We start from the raw sequence: 17,462 nt of genomic DNA on the forward strand, positions 1-17,462 counted from the left end.
CAGTCTGAGCCACAGAGGCCCAGAATTTCAAAATTAAATACTTTGGGGAGGAGGAGGATGGGAACATTTTGGAATGTTTGGAACATCCTTAGTTATGTTTAAAGCAATCTGGTTTGAACTCAGAATAAGCCTGTTCAAATTCAGAATGATTTGGACACTGCTAATGAAAACAGTTTGGCTTCCTTTTTTTATCTTAGTTTTGAAATAGAGGTGGCTGCAGTTATGCAAACATCAGTTGCCTGTTTCAGTGGAATTCCTTGGCAATTTTGTGAAACTGTTATAATAATTTAGTTAAAAACCTCAAAGGCAACATCAGCATGTAAGAGAAGTACAGTGAAAGAGCAACCCTTAATCTATCGTGAAAACATATTTGTGCTTACACATGTAAGTACTGAAGACACAGTGAGAAATGGAATTTGATTTAATGTTTATTTGAACCAGCATCAAATTAATCTTCATTTCTGAAGAGAAAAATCAGTTTCCAGCATTCCAACAGCAAAATTCAGAGCAGAATGTTTTACACATAAATTTGCTGAAATTTACAAAATTTCCTTTATATAACTTCTAGAGACTGGGAAGGGTGTTCTATCTATGCATAGCTTACTTAGTCATGAATTCATGCACATCCTGTTCACGCTGTGGGTGCACATTGGGCAGAGCTTGCAAAATGGGAGATGACGTTTGAAATTTTGGACTCAAAAATTATGCTCATTGCAGAGCTCACAGGATGGCCTCGTTCAACTGAACTATTCTGAGATTAAATGGATAAACCAAGATATTTCTTATAAACCACGATGAGCAAACTATTTGTGCCTCTATCATTTCCTGTGCCTTTAGGAGACAATCTTGATAAAAACTATTAAAACCTGGCACAGCTATCTTCTATCATTTGAAGGCAACAAAATTAGCGTAACCTGAAAATAATTTTCACACATCATCTTAAAAAAGGGAGAGGAAAATCTCTCCCTGAAAAGTCTAGTGAGGAAAAATTCCACCTCATTTCCTATTTTGCATAGTTGTCTTAACAATGAAGGTAGTGTATGCTTACTAAAAGACTGATCATAGGTCTCTGAAGGAAGGATTAAAGATTGCAATCACAGAATTAGATACAATGATACTTCGGCTTCCTCAATAGCAAAGCGAGATCTGCCCCATTAAAAGGAAGTTTGCTATCTCTGTGATTGCACTCGTCGCTGGTTTAAAGCAGCAGATCCTCCTTCCCAAATCATAAGAACCTATTATGGGTCACGTCGGTGAAGAAGCAACACAGCCAGAAAGGAAAAGGCTCTTAACAAGATGCTTTTTGGAGATGAGAGAAGTTTGTGAAGTACACAAGAACATTGCCTGTCATCCATCTGACCTCCAGTTTCTTTCCCAGAGGAAGAGGAACAGCAAACTACTAAGTAGACAGACTGAGGAACAAATGTAAGAAAAGGAGTGGCAGAACCTGAGGGTGGAGTGAAGAGAGGAATCAGCCTAGAATGCTTACATAGCCACAAGAGAACCAAGTCCAACCTCTCGAGTTTCATTGAGCCTTAGCTAACCCCAAGAGGGTGTTAACAGTCAGGAAGATTCTTATGCATAGACATGATGAGCAATACGTCAGTTTAATTGGACCTTCAGGTGTGGATGCGACCTTTCGTGCCTGATAGCAACTCACAAAGAGAACCGATTTTTGGAAATCCACACCTGTTGTTTCTTTAAAATAAGAAAATTGATATGGTGCTTAATTTTTAGAAACTATGGGGTCCCAAACTTCCATCTAGTGGTCCTACTTTAGTAGCACCATTCCTTGCCATATTGCACTTGATACCTTGGAGACAAGTGGCCTTGAATTCATGCATTTAATTAAACTTGCTGCTCACCAGGCACATCAGGAATAATCTTTGGAAGGTAACCAGATTTGGGGCGCTCCTCTATTACATTAGAGAGTTAGAAGATGAAAATGAACCACAAGTACCACATTTATCCAAGGAAGCAATCTTTGGATGTTACAAATCACCAACAGATGGCAGCACTGACACAGGACATCGTTTCTCTAAATTTGGCAATTTTAAGCTGAGTGGGCTTCATCTCTCAAAAGCTCCAGCTGGGGAGTTCTGAGGGCTGAAGTCCACCTGTCTTAAAATTTGCCAAGGTTGAGAACTGTGTTAGGAGCTCTGATATGTCCTTTAGCCTTTGTTTTTTCACTTCAGTTTGAAGTTGCTGTGAGAAAAGATGATGTTGCAACATAACAATTACTTTATGGAAGACTGCAATGAGTAATTGTCAGTGCATATTAAGCAATGTATTATGGCTGGACTTTTGATTGTTGAAGGAATCCTATTGAAATTGTCCACTAGATGCAGGTTATTTATGGCAATGATTATGTTGAGATGAGTACTGTGCATCCCTCGGCCATAGAAAATAAAACGTGGACTGGGAAGAACTGATTTGTGTGACCAAGAATGAAATAGATGACCTATGACAGCTGATGAATTTTACATGAGAAATTTTGATCTAAGGATAATTGGCAAATTGCTCAAAGTGAAATTGCTGTCTTGCCTGCAATTTACAGGAACATATGGATTACATAACTGATTTTTAATTTTAGAAGGTTTGTGTAAGATCGGTTCCTCGCAAGCAGAAATGAAAGTTCAGGGTTGAATGGAATTAACACAGATCTCCAGTTTCAATGCCCTAAATGTGTTGTTGATATTCAAAATTGTCCCTTCAGTTCTGATATTTTATTGCATTATTTCCCTCAAATATAAAGAATTTCATAGCCAGTATTTATTCTTATTTTGGAGCTATTTCTTTTGGTCTTTCTTTTGGAGCTATTTCTTTGGTTATTTGGAGAAAAATAATGGTTCTTCACTCACTGAATGATTTTTGACTTGCACTCAACTTTTATTGTGTGTTCAAATGTGAGAGGAGATTGTTGCAAGGTATGATCTGGGTTTTCACAATTCATCAAAGTGGATTAAATGATAATTGCATCATTCCCTCTGCAACTCAATGACTTTTCTCCCTCATGCCAAGAAGCACTTTGTTCTGCAGAATTTGGAATAGCAACTGTCACTTTTTTGTCTGAAAGAGAATATTTTCTGAGTCCCAATGAGAACAGAAGTTTGTACTGCTGATCTACCTGTAACTGACTAAATACAGATCGTATTTGCTGTCTTACTGTCTTGTTCCAACTTCCCATTTTCTTTTTCAAGAAGGTTACAAACCTGAGAGGTCTGATAGGGCAGGGGTCTCCAACCTTGTCAACTTTAAGACTTGTGGACTTCAACTCCCAGAGTACCTCAGCCAGCTTTGCTCTCCAATACTTTTTTTTGAGGTGTTTTTTTAAAAATCAAAATGCCTGTGTCATAATTTGTAATAGCTACCAGTAATTGTATTTTTACTCTCTGTTAATCATACAGTGTCTTAGTAAATTCTCTTCAAGTTCTTTCATTCCCTGATATTCACTTTTTCCTGATACAAAAGTGTCCTTTTATAAACAACAACTGATTACATGCAACTTCTGTAAAATAAGTTGTATGTTTTTTTTCCAAATGTATTTTTTTCCTTGAACTTTGATCATGGAAAGATGAATACTATGAGATTTTGTTTGATGCTAGAATTTTTATTATTATTATTATTATTATTATTATTATTAATAATAATAATAATAATAATAATAATAATAATAATTCAATTTTTATACCGCCCTTCTCCCAAAGGACTCAGGGCGGTGTACAGCCAAGATAAAACAAACAGTGCAATATACAATTTAAAATACGAATTAAAAAACTTATTACATAATTGGCCTAAAACTTTGGAACATATAAAACTAAAACCCATTAAAATTAATAATAAAAATTTAAAACCAATAAAACCAATAAAATTTAAGCCAGCCCCGCGTGAATAAATAAATGTGTTTTCAATTTGCGGCGGAAGGTCCGAAGGTCAGGTATTTGGCGTAAACCCGGGGGAAGTTCGTTCCAGAGGGTAGGAGCCCCCACAGAGAAGGATCTTCCCCTGGGGGCTGCCAGCCAACATTGCTTGGCGGACGGCACCCTGAGAAGTCCCTCTCTGTGTGAGCGTACGGGTCGGTGGGAGGCATGAGGTAACAGCAGGCGGTCCCGTAAGTACCCAGGCCCTAAGCCATGGAGCGCTTTAAAGGTAGTAACCAAAACCTTAAAGTGCACCCGAAAGACCACAGGTAGCCAGTGCAGTCTGCGCAGGAGTGGTGTTACGTGGGAGCTACGTGAAGCTCCCTCTATCACCCACGCAGCTGCATTCTGGACTAACTGAAGCCTCCGGGTGCACCTCAAGGGTAGCCCCATGTAGAGAGCATTACAATAATCCAAGTGGGAGGTAACGAGTGCATGAGTGACTGTGTACAAGGCATCCCAATCAAGGAAGGGGCGCAACTGATGAACCAGGCGAACCTGGTAGAAGGCCCTCCTGGAGACGGCCGTCAAATGACCTTCAAACGACAGCTGGTCATCCAGGAGAACACCCAAGTTGCGCATCCTATCCTTTGGGGCCAATAACTTGCCTCCAACAGTCAGCTGCGGCTGCAGCTGACTGAATCGGGGTGCCGGCATCCACAGCCACTCCGTCTTGGAGGGATTAAGCTTGAGCCTGTTCCTCCCCATCCAGACCCGTACGGCTTCCAAACACCGGGACAGCACTTCAACAGCTTCATTGGGTTGGCCTACTACTACTGTACTTATACTACTGTGAAATCTAGTGGCACCCAAATTTACTCTCAATAAAATCCATGGATATGTTTAAACCGCTAGGCGTATCTCTGAAAACCTCCATGTCACCACATTATTTTTAATGCTTTTGATTGCTCTTTGTCAATGTAACCGAAAGTATTAATAATAGGTTTCATTTTATTATACATTTACATAATTCTTTTGGTATCTCTGCATTTCTAAACTTTTGACATTTCAGTAAAAGGCAGGAAGCCTTCTTTGGCCTGACTTAGACATTGATCACCACTGCAACATTTTCATGGGACTGACATTCTGCTTTGTAGTAGGAACAGTGGTACAACTTGGAAACAGTCTAAGCATACATTTGCATGCAAAGGTAAAATGCGCATCTCAGCTGCTGATCTCACATAGATTTTTTTGGTGAAATTGTGCCCCTGTGTAGGCAGAGCAACGGAGATGGGCTGACCTTTCCTTCCAAGCTAAACAAAGGGACAACAACTATGGTCATTCCTACCTGAATCTCCTGTGTTTTAATGGCATAGGATAAAATTTAATGGCCACCGGATAAAATTAAAGAAATGGAAGGGTGTGTTGCTATAAAATTCTGCCTATTCCTTCAGATTGCAGTCATTGCAATGTCAAATCAATAGAGAAGCTGGTTAAATACTTCATTAGCAAAGGTGAGAATAGGTCATGGAAAATGGCCTGGGAGCAAACATTAAAGGAATCATAAAGGAGAAGATATAGCGAGTAGTTTCACCTTGGCTATTCCAGGAGAAGAAAAGCAGACTGGTTGTTGCAGCACTGCAACCAAACTGTCACAGGGAAAGAATGTCTAGTTAGTTGCTAATAAAACATCTATTGCTTAAAATTTAATTCTTCATTTCTCATGTATCTCAGAGGTATGGATGACATATGGGGGGAGGGGGAGATTAATTTATCTGTCATCTTATTTTGATAAGACTAGAATTGGAGAGCAGGTAAACAGAATGGCTATTACAACATTGTGTCAGTTTTAAATGTACACTGTTGGTGACAGGGACAGAGTAGAGACCCTTCTGCTGCCTAGGTATCTCTTCCTGAGGCATTGGATTTCCTTAGATTCCTTATCTTAGGATCTAGGAGATTTCCATATACATGCAACTTTGGGAATAGGTCAATATTTCATGTCTTGTATGACAAATATGAACTAGCTTCAATTGATACCTGACCCCCATATGTAGCAGAGCACCAACTGGATTTGGTTTTTGCTCAGGTAGAGCTGGTGATTTAAAGATTGGATTGCCCCATACGACTCCATTGTGATTGTAACTACAACCTCAGTTTTGTGCTGATGTGAATCCCTGCAAGTTTAGTTAAAGTGGTCTAATCCAGGTGGTTTCGATGAATGTAAATGGTTTCCTGAGTGAACCTGGGGAACTCTCTTGAAGATATTGTCACTAAGACATTGGGCATATGGGATATTGGCACTATTGCTTATATGTGTCCCAGCTCAGCTTGTGGGGGTGTTTCCTTTTCTGCAGACATTGTGTCTCCATAGAATAGGCTGGCACTGCTCTTCTGAAGAGTGTAGCATCCCCACCAATGTGAAGGGAGGGCACGGAAACAGTTTTTGGCTCGAGGTGAACTACTTGCCCTGGTCTTTTTCAAAGAAGATGCCTCCTTCTTCTCACCAGAATCCCATCCCTTGACCCTCATTGGAAAAAAAACAGCTGTTGCATCTTAGAATCTTCTAAATCCACTACATCCCCTCTTTCAATCTTTCTCACGTGCATTTGTCTAGTCAAAATACCTGAGTGATCCCTATGAATGGAATCAACCTGGCCATAAGACCCCATTCCCTCCATCTCAGTTTTTAAAAAACTGACCCTGCAGCAATGAAGCAGGAAGACGTGGTATACCTGCAGTTCAGTGGTGGGTTTCAAAATTCTTTACTACCGGTTCTGTTGGTGTGGCTTGGTGGGCATGGCATGGCTTGGTGGGCGTGACAGTGGAAGGATACTGTAAAATCTCCATTCCCACCCCACTCCAGGGGAAGGCTACTGCAAAATCCCCATTTCCTCCTGATCAGCTGGGACTTGGGAGGCAGAGAATAGATGGGAGCAGGGCCAGTCAGAATTTTTACTACCGGTTCTCCGAACTACTCAAAATTTTCACTACCGGTTTTCCAGAACTGGTCAGAAGCCCACCTCTGCTGCAGTTTTGTAGTCAGAAGCCCCGCACAATAGCTCCAAAAAGTTGGTTATTCTAGGAGCTTCAGCAGTGGGGAATAAAACTGGAACTGATCTAGGTTGTATTTTTTTTGTTTGTAGATCCTTGTACCCTTTCTGAGATGGAGAGTGGCTTATAAACCCACGCACAATAAGCAGTGGCATTCTTGCCTCGACTCGGTATGTTATGCTAGTTAGAGTGACACTTGGACTTGAGCCAATATCTGCTGTCATCTTGCTCCTTGAACTTGATCCCTTGGTTTGCATTGCTTATGGAATCTCACATTCTTGGCTTCAGTTAGCATATCACCCTGCCTGGACAGAAAGCTGGAACTTGTTCTGCAGCTTGATAAACACGTTGCCTCTAAGATTTATGACCAGCCTGTTTATGTTGTACCGGAATTAAGTAAAGCAGCGGAAACTTGTTCCAGCCCTAAACTGAAAGTCAGGAGAGACAGCCTTATAGCAGAAAAATGAATATCAATCAATTTGCACAATTACCAGCAACTTTTACAGCTCTGTAGACACAATAGGTCCTCCTGCTCTCTTTTATCACTCTGGGAGTGCCCAGTCTTCCTCTGGCCCTCTCCCCAAATATGAAGGCCATAGAGAGAAATGTCCTGCATGCTTAGGCCAAGACATCTTTACAGCTAAAAAGGCAGCTGAATTCCATTTAAATTTCTATGCCATCTAAAATTCTATTACTAACTGACTCAGCAGCCAGTTTGGTCAATTCCTTATCTCTCAGAGCAGAGCCCATTTCTCTCAGCTTTTTCAGGCTTCATAAACATAAATTACAATATTTAATCAACTACAACCAGGATTGCCTCTCACGTTTACATGTAGCCTGTGGTTTAGATTTTGTTGGAGTTGAATTAGGTTATGCAAAAAACATGTTGGGTGGACTCATTATGAGTGAGAAGAGCAAGTTAAATTAGTCAGAATGGAATAGGATCAAATTTATCTGGGGATTAAGATGGTATTAAATGGGTGTTAGACTTTAATCCTAATTCAGGAGGAGGCTGCAAGGAGGCTGTGTTAGTAACAGATCTGCTAACTCAATTTCAGCTATGTGGATCCAGCAGAAGGATTTGTTGGGTTTTGGCAAAGTAGGTTATCTCAACCGTGCCAATGTTGCATGTAAATGAAGGCTTATTGTGCCTCTCCGCAGTGGGATCTGAGGTATTGTAGGCTGGCTGCTGCATCCCTTTGGGCTCCCAAGTCCTTGCCTGACTTCAGTCTTTACATTAAAGAAACATCTGAAGTTTAGCAATGGAGAGCTATCATATTCTAAAAGAAAATGTAATCTCCAGCATTATCTTGATTTCCCACATCCTTTCTCAGAAGTAAAAATGAAAGCGGGTGAAGGTTAAGATTTATTCTAGAAGTTGTCTATCCAGTAAAGGACAAATATAAGTACCAGGTATGATCCCGCTGAAGAGACAAGGTCAGGGACCAGCCTGGTGCTCCATCACTGGAGGTTTTCAAGAAGAGATTGGAAAGCCATTATCTGAAATAGTACAGAAGATTGACCAGCAGAAGATTGGACTGGAAGACCTGCAAGGTCCCTTTCAACTCTGTTATTCTGTTATCTGCTTAGGTATGGTGGCCATTTGTTGAAAAGAGAATTTCCCCAGCTGCATATTGCAAAATAGTTCTCAAATTGCCCACCAGCACTTAAAGAGACTAGGGACCCTTGTTTGACGGCCATAAACTGGGAGACTACCTTAGGCATGTAAACCAGCTGGCTGACTTTAGGCCACTCCCTCCCTCTCTCAGCCTGACTCACCTCACAGGGTTGAGAATTATTTATTTATTTATTTTTATTTGAATTTATATCCCGCCCTTCTCCGAAGACTCAGGGCGGCTTACACTATGTTAAGCAATAGTCTTCATCCATTTGTATATTATATACAAAGTCAACTTTTATTGCCCCCAACAATCTGGGTTCTCATTTTACCTACCTTATAAAGGATGGAAGGCTGAGTCAACCTTGGGCCTGGTGGGACTTGAACTTGTAGTAATTGCAAGCAGCTGTGTTAATAACAGACTGCTTTAGTCTGTTGAACCACCATACATGCCTGTTTTTCCACCCTTAAAATCCTGTAAATATAGTATTGTTCTCTCCTTTACTGAATAGGTATCACATTCCAGAATGACTATTCTACAAAGGACATCTCTCTTAAAGATTTAAATGTTACTCTGCCATCAATCAGCATTAAATTTCCCAAAATAGATGATTCCATCCATTGTAACAGTTCTTACAATTGAGTTAGGCAGTACAAAAGTCCTATCTGATGTGCAATGATTCAGAGGCCTAAAAGCTTCCTCCGTAAACTGAATAAAATTGTTTTCTTATTGTTTTAGAGGATTCAGGAAGGAAATTATAATATTGCTTAAGGCAATAGTTTAAATAACTTCCTCAGGTGTGACCGACACCTAACAGAATTCTCTTGGTGCAACTTTGAATGCTGAGTGGTGCCTGGTAGTGACATTTAAGTCCGGACCCCTTCATTTTCTGTTATTTAACAGTTGTAAGTTCTATTGTCTTCCGTAGATTCTTTTTGAAAAAAAAATTCGGGGAAATAAGCACGTGAGAGGGTGGAGTAAAGGAAGCACATATTTCCTGACATGACATGCTGTTTTTTAGTACTGCTTTTATTCCATTTATCAAGCTTGACTCTCCGTTCATCTGACTGAGCGGTCTTTTGTGCTTCAATTTTTGGTCCCTCAAGCTGGTTAAAATGACAACTATTCTGCTTCAGATCATGGCTGTCCTTCTCGTCTTCTGGGTGCCTACTAGTAAGTACTAAATATTCCAAAACACCCTCTCCACAAACTGAATTTACATTTGGTGTAGCAGGTGGAATTTAGAAGCTGACTAACGAAAGAGCAAAATGGAGCAAAGCACGCTAAGTGGAATCTCCTAGTTTGTGTGTATGTTATATATAAAGAATTTCCTCCAGTGGTAAGTTGCATGCAGTTATCTTAAAGTCATGGCAAAATACTACAAATAATAGCAAAAAGGAAAATCTTTGGAGATAATGTAGGTTTTTTTAACAATAGCCTATTTAACATTTTGTAACATTTTCTATGGAAGGGGAAATTTCTGATACAGCTACAACTCACGGGGGCCTTAATTAGTATAGAAAAATATGAGGGATATAGGGAAGTATAGTATAATATCTGCAAAGTGTGTAATAGGTTCACATATCAAAATAGGCTACACAGTGAGACATTTTTTAATATGTTGCCCTTAGACTGGAGGAAATAAGAACATTAAGTCAGATTTGAAGGAGGAACTCAATTGCTAATATATGTGATTCTGATGCTATCCTGTGATGAAATTTTTCAAGCTCAGTCGGTGTGCATGCACAATGTGTATGTATATGAAAATGAAATGGATTGAAGGTTTCCTAGTCTATCACAACATTTTTTCCTTAAGTTCTGACTCCTCTCCTGGTTCAGCTGAAATGCCATCCATTATTAATTCATTAGTTAGCAGAAAACTACACTACACAAATTTTTTTGCTGTTTTTATTGTTGATCCTTGTCCTGCCACAGGAAGGATGCTATCCTATGGTGGTATTATCACATACTATGTGCAGGGGACATTAAAGAAAGATTTTGGTGGATTTCTTTTTGCCTCCCTCGATAAACATCACCATCCAGCAGGAAAAAAATACATCACTCTTCTGAACAACGTGGATTGTGAAATGCATTTGGAAGGACATGTACCCCTCATGCCACCAACAGCTATTAGCTACTAATTGCTGACAGATACATGGGGGTGACATAGTGTAGTCCAGTCTTTCTCCTTCCACACTTTATATGTAACAGTTGACAGGCACATGGTAGAGCTTGTGTGATGCTATAGAATTCCTGGTGCATCTTGAAACCTCCCATGTACTTGTCATCTCTTAAAGTAGGCTATTTTAAAACATGAGTTTAGCATGCTTCTGAAAGAGCCTTAAACCCATGTGAAGTAATCCAAATCACAGTTTAAAGGATCAAGGGGACGGCTTGTGCAGTGCTGAGAAAAATCAACCTTCTGACTGATGACACAACTATCTTGTACTTCCTATCAGCTGATAAGACAGACTATTTTTAACACCTAGTATTACCTGGGTTCAAAAGGTGACAGCCAAGGGGAGAATTTTACCATGAAGCTGCAGCAAGAGAGCCTCCTCTCGGGCTATAATTAGTGCATTGCCTCTGCCATCATTGGTCACCTGCGATTTAGACCAATATATGTCTTTAAGCCAGGATTGGCTCACAAATCTGGTAGGTAAAGAGAAACCATGATTTGAAAGAATTGGATTCTCCTATTGCCTACGCCAAATGACCCTAAAGGACAATGCCAGAGAATACTAACAACTGAAGGCACCATAAGGTTGGCTTGGATTTGGGTAGGGCATAAGCTGAAGGCAAACTCAGGAAGACACAGCAGGAAAAGGAGATCTCCAGAGCATGTTCATGGGTCATTAGGTGCAAATGGAGGCAATAAGAAAATCCAATCAGCATTATTTCTCAGCAACTTCTGAACACAAAGGTGGACTGCACTACTCTATGTAAGACTTACTGAAAGAAAGTACAGTTTCCATTTGTTTAAAAGGGGATACAGTAATGCCAGGAAATATTGTCTTCTAGTGGATTGTGTTCTGTTAGTAAAACCTCACTCTATCATACTTCATGAAATTCAAACCTTTTCTGTCTATGTCAAGGGCGAGCAATTTGTTATGGTACCTTGCAGATATGGTCATATATCTGCAACAGCAACCAAATAGTCATCTTTCCCACTTCCTCATTTTGAGGAAGTTTGAAGACATCTGTGATTGTTTTGAAGCCTATCATCCTTGCATTGCTGAGAACAAGGGACAAATAATTATTTTCCACTCTATCTTGCTTAGGACTGGGGATATATAATTGGTTCAAGTCCACCCTTAGCCATGAAAGCTTCTTTTTTTTTTACAAAAGTTTTTTATTTTTAACAAACAAACTTATATAAAATCATCATCAATCCAAATACATTGTGTCAATGAGTTGATTCCCAATCCTATGTGCCCATATACATTCCAATTAATTTATCTAAACTTATATTTTATCAATATGACATGTATCTCAACTATAATCAAATAATTCTAATTAATTACCACGTTCAATTTCTCCCTTAAAATCAACTTTCCAAATTAATATTACACATCTTCAAATCCAATCCATCCATGGAAGCTCGTCAGATAAGGTTTGAACAGTCAAGTTCTCTATCAAAGCTTACATAGTTATGCCTACATTGCAGTACAAACTCTGCTACTTTTCTACATGTGTCAACACAGTATATACATCTTTTAGGATGCTTCTGTTCCCAAGGGTGTTGTTAAAAAGAAAAGGAAAGAAAAACCAATTATGTACACTACCTTGTGCACCTGAGTTAAAGACAGGATGCATTTCTAATAAATCTTTTTTCTTATTTATTTACTTACAAGGATTTATATACTGCCCAGACTCTATGATTCCAGATGGTTTGCAGGGCAAAAATAAAATATTTGCATCTTTACACTGAGAGAATAGAAGAAAAGCAGCTCAGTAGCAACAGCCAAGCAAACAATTGCAATTGGTCAGCAAGTTCTCCCTGCTTGATCACATAGACTGGGCAAATGGCATCTGAGAATAACCTGGAGTCACTCTACAGAGGACTTGAACCATAACTGACTAAAACAATTCTGACTTAATATATAATAAATCAGAAAACAATGCATAATTCATAAATCCGAAAAAAAGCATATTAATCCAAATCAGGAGAAAAAATATTAAATTCACAATACCATGTAAGGATATTTAGTATAAGCATCCTAAATACTCAAGAATAAGTAAATAAGGGGATAAGGAGCAGTTGAGGTTCCAAATCCCTTGTATTTTCGATGCTCAAATTTCATTGAGCTGCTGCTATTTTTGAATTCTCATTGTCCACTGGTTACTTTAATGTTAAAGTACAACATTGAATTATTATTATTATTTTTTATTTGAATTTATATCCCGCCCTTCTCCGAAGACTCAGGGCGGCTTACACTATGTTAAGCAATAGTCTTCATCCATTTGTATATTATATACAAAGTCAACTTTTATTACCTCCAACAATCTGGGTCCTTATTTTACCTACCTTATAAAGGATGGAAGGCTGAGTCAACCTTGGGCCTGGTGGGACTTGAACTTGCAGTAATTGCAAGCAGCTGTGTTAATAACAGACAGACTTAGTCTGCTGAGCCACCAGAGGCCCTGATTTGTTTATATGATTTCAAATTGGCCTTTTCGTATGTTTTGATATTTATTACTTTCTATATTTATGTCTGCCCTTTTTATATTGGCTGTTTATAATCTATTGTTCTGCTCTATCCAGAGCTGCCTTCAGTGAGATGAGCAGCTATAGAAGTTTAATTAATGAATAAATACATAAAATTAATTGATTATCTGCCATCAAGTCATTGTCAACTCTTAATGACTACATAGATAGAACTTAGATGCATAGATAAAAATAAATTACGTAGATTTAAACCATGGGCTCTGCAAGACCTTCAAGTCCATTTAAAGCAGGGGTGTCAAACTCGATTTCATTGAGGGCCACATCAGGGTTGTGTTTGACTTTGGGGGGTGGGTGGGTGGGGCCGGGGGGGCTGTGGTGGGCATGGGAAGGATGGGTGTAGGAAGGGTGGGCGTGGCCAGCTCAACGTTACTCATGTTGGGGGTGCCTGTGATGGCCTGAGCGCTCTGCCAACGAAAACGGGCTCCATTTTTGGCTGCGATGGCCTCCTGCAACCCTCTGCCCGCAGCCTCCCAAGCTCCATCTTCACTGGCAGAGGCACCATAGGCTGATCCTTTGCTGTTTCTGGGGTGGCCCTGCAGGCCAGATCTAAGCAGCCTGCAGCCGGATCCAGCCCCTGGGCCTTGAGTTTGACACCCCTGATTTAAAGTGATCTGCTTGAAAGGATCTCACCAAATAATCCATTCTAGTTGGCAATTAGTCTGATTCGAGTTTGATTTGATTCAGGGTCTCTCCCTTGTTCAGCATATTCACAAAAAAGAGACTCTGGTTTAGGTGTTATTAATGAAGGCTATATAATTATTCCATGTTCATAGAACATTAAACAATCAGCTGAACATTATTACAGTACAACACACTAGTATAGAATAAAACTAGATTCAATCCAATTCAGCAGTTTATATGGGAGAAATTAAAAGGGCAAGACCCCTTCCTCTTCGGAATACCTAAAGCCTGCTAGCTAGCTAAGGAGGGGAAGGAGCACCCGCAGATGGAGAAACTGAAAGGCCTGAAATAATAGAGCTGAAAGCGATCGTGGAGGTCTTCCAGTCCACAGGTGTCAAACTTGATTGTGTCATGTGATGTATCATGACATATCCCAATGTTTTTTGCCTTTCCAGAGGTGGGATGGGAGTGGCCTGTGCATGATTGCATCCAGCCTGCGGGTCTACAGTTTGACACCCCTGTTCTAGTCCAACCCTCTGCTCAGGCTGGAAACCCTATACTATTTCAGACAAATGGTTGTCTAATCTCTTCTTTAAAACTTCCAGTGTTGAAGCATTCAGAACTTCTGGAGGCAAGTCATTCCATTGATTAATTGTAACTGTCAGGAAATTTCTCCTATGTTCTAGGTTGCTTCTCTCCTTAATTAGTTTCCATCCATAGCCTCTTGTCCTGCCTTCAGGTGCTTTGGAGAATAGGTGGACTCCCTTTTCTTTGTGGCAGCCCCTCTGATTTTGGAAGATTGCTATCATGTCACCCTAGTCCAAGGGTCTCCAACCTTGGTCCCTTTAAGACTCGTGGACTTCAACTCCCAGAGTCCCTCAGCCAGCAAAGCTGGCTGATGAACTCTGGGAGTTGAAGTCCACGAGTCTTAAAGGGACCAAGGTTGGAGACCCCTGCCCTAGGCCTTCTTTTCATTAAACTAGACATACCCATTTCAGCAACTGTTCTTTATATATTCTAGCCTTCAGTCCTCTAATTATCTTTGTTGTTCTTCTGCACACTCTTTTTAGAGTCTCAACATCTTTTTTACATTGTGGCAACCAAAACTGGATGCAGTATTTCAAGTGTGGTCTTACTAAGGCTTTATAAAATGAGATGAACATTTCTCGTGATCTTGATTCTATCCCTCTGTTAATGCAACCAAGGTCAGCCTTGGGGTTTTTTTTGACAGCTGCAGCACACTGCTGGTTGGCTCTAGGACTGTTCGTCTTGTACACTTGGCCACCCCTCATTCTCCTCTGGCGTTCTTCCCTTGAGCGATTCTCCGCTGACTATTCTCCTTGGCTGACATGCCTCCACCGATTCGCCCTGGGCAATGGCCCATGACCACTCCCTCCCACGCTCTTCGCTGCAGCCCATACACAGAAGGAGGTTTTGTCCTGGGTTTTTCAACATCTGGGACAGTTAGGGCCCAACAAATCAGCTAGAGGGGGAAAGAAGGAAGGAAGGAACAGCCTTGTTGAAATGGGAGGGAGAAGGAGGACTTCCACTTCTGGGTTTTTTTCGAGAGAAGGAAGAACCCTTTTCAGGCCAGATATCCAAATCGATAACTAATGACAATGAATAATTTACGGCATTGATTTCCCCACCCAAAAAAGAGGGGAAATGCTGAAGAATATTAAGCAGGTTTTTTTCCTTCCCCCATATTTCTCAAATTGTTCATATAGCCAACCCTGATTCATCCATTTTTTTTCAGTTGAGAGGGAGTAAAAGCTCTCAAGCAAGGAGGAAACCAACTGACCTTTCTTTAATTCTGCCTACTCATAGTACACAAATGCCACGACCGCACTTTTTTATACTCATGATCATGATGTTCCTTTCTTTTTCCCCCCACACAGTCCGTGGGTGAGACCAATAAGCACCAATAGCACTTCCCCTCCTAATTCTGACACCATGTTCTGTCTTAAAGTGTCTACAAATTATTAGTCTTTGTCACCCATTACTGGGTGGCTGATAATGGCTGGAAAGCGAGTCAGCATACATCATGCTGATATAATTTCCGGTTGACTCAAGGATGGATGGAGACTGTCAACTCAGCAAATGGAATAGGCTGAGAATTTGGAAAGTGCAATGTGTATCTGGAAGAGGGAATCTGAGGAAAGATGGAAAAAAGTATTTCAATAATTTGTTCTCTGTCTGCCACACTAGAATGAAACTCTGACCTTTAATTGGATCCTCACAAACCAGAACAAGTTACTTCTTGATTTTGAAACAATGATCTCATGACTGAGGGATGCCTTTTTTCTCTCTTTTGTTCTTTTAAAAAATTTAAAAACACATCATTAAGTATATTCATTTTGTTCATATAGAATAGAATAGAATAGAATAGAATAGAATAGAATAGAATAGAATAGAATAGAATAGAATTCTTTATTGGCCAAGTGTGATTGGACACACAAGGAATTTGTCTTTGGTGCATATGCTCTCAGCGTACATAAAAAGACAAGATACACTCGTCAAAAATCACAAGGCACAACACTCAGTGACAGTCATAGGGTATAATAAGCAATCAAATCATACTAGGATACAATCAATATCAGTATAAATAGCAAGAATACAAGCCACAAAGTTACAGTCATGCAGTCATAAGTGGGAAGAGCTGGGCGACAAGAACGATGAGAAGACCAATAGCAATAGTAATGCAGCCTAATGTGAATAGTTTGACAGTGTTGAGGGAATTATTTGTTTAGCAGAGTGATGGCGTTCTTGTATCTAGTTGTCTTAGTGTGCAATACTCTATAGCGTCATTTTGAGGGTAGAGTTGAAACAATTTATGTCCAGGATGCAAGGGGTCTGTAAATATTTTCACAGCCCTCTTTTTGACTCGTGCAGTATACTGGTCCTCAGTGGAAGGCAGGTTGGTAGCAATTGTTTTTTCTGCAGTTCTAATGATCCTCTGAAGTCTGTGTCTGTCTTGTTGGGTTGCAGAACTGAACCAGACAGTTATAGAGTTATAGATGACAGATTCAATAATTCCTCTGTAGAACTGGATCAGCAGCTCCTTGGGCAGTTTGAGCTTCCTGAGTTGGCGCAGAAAGAACATTCTTTGTTGTGCTTTTTTGATAATGTTTTTGATGTTAGGTGTCCATTTTAGGTCTTGAGATATGATAGAACTGAAGGTCTCTACTGTTGATAATGCAGAGACGCGGTGGCTCAGGAGCTAGGACGTTGAGCTTGTCGATTGAAAGGTCGGCAGCTCAGCGGTTCGAATCCCTAGTGCTGCCGTGTAGTGGGGTGAGCTCCCATTACTTGTCCCAGCTTCTGCCAACCTAGCAGTTTCGAAAGCACGTAAAAATGCAAGTAGAAAAAATAGGGACCACCTTTGGTGGGAAGGTAACAGTGTTCCATGCGCCTTTAGTGTTGAGTCATGCTGGCCACATGACCACGGAGATGTCTTCGGACAGCACTGGCTCTTTGGCTTTGAAACGGAGATGAGCACCGCCCCTAGAGTCAGCTATGACTAGCACATATGTGCGAGGGGAACCTTTACCTTTACCTTTACTGTTGATATTGTGTTGT

At 40.3% G+C, this 17,462-nt stretch overlaps 1 protein-coding gene across 2 annotated transcripts in view; it reads left to right on the forward strand.

The window, feature by feature from the left end:
* Positions 1-9,549: 9,549 nt before the first annotated feature.
* The window catches only part of LOC131193338 (uncharacterized), a 35,544-nt gene continuing 27,631 nt past the window's right edge, over positions 9,550-17,462 (forward strand). For both annotated transcript variants that reach the window (XM_058173405.1, XM_058173404.1), the window contains exon 1: positions 9,550-9,706. In XM_058173405.1, the coding sequence (XP_058029388.1) occupies positions 9,649-9,706 (58 nt within the window). In that variant the 5' untranslated portion in view covers positions 9,550-9,648. The remainder of the gene's footprint in view (positions 9,707-17,462) is intronic.

This window comes from Ahaetulla prasina, chromosome 2, assembly GCF_028640845.1.
Source record: "Ahaetulla prasina isolate Xishuangbanna chromosome 2, ASM2864084v1, whole genome shotgun sequence".
NCBI classification, from domain to species: domain Eukaryota; kingdom Metazoa; phylum Chordata; class Lepidosauria; order Squamata; family Colubridae; genus Ahaetulla; species Ahaetulla prasina.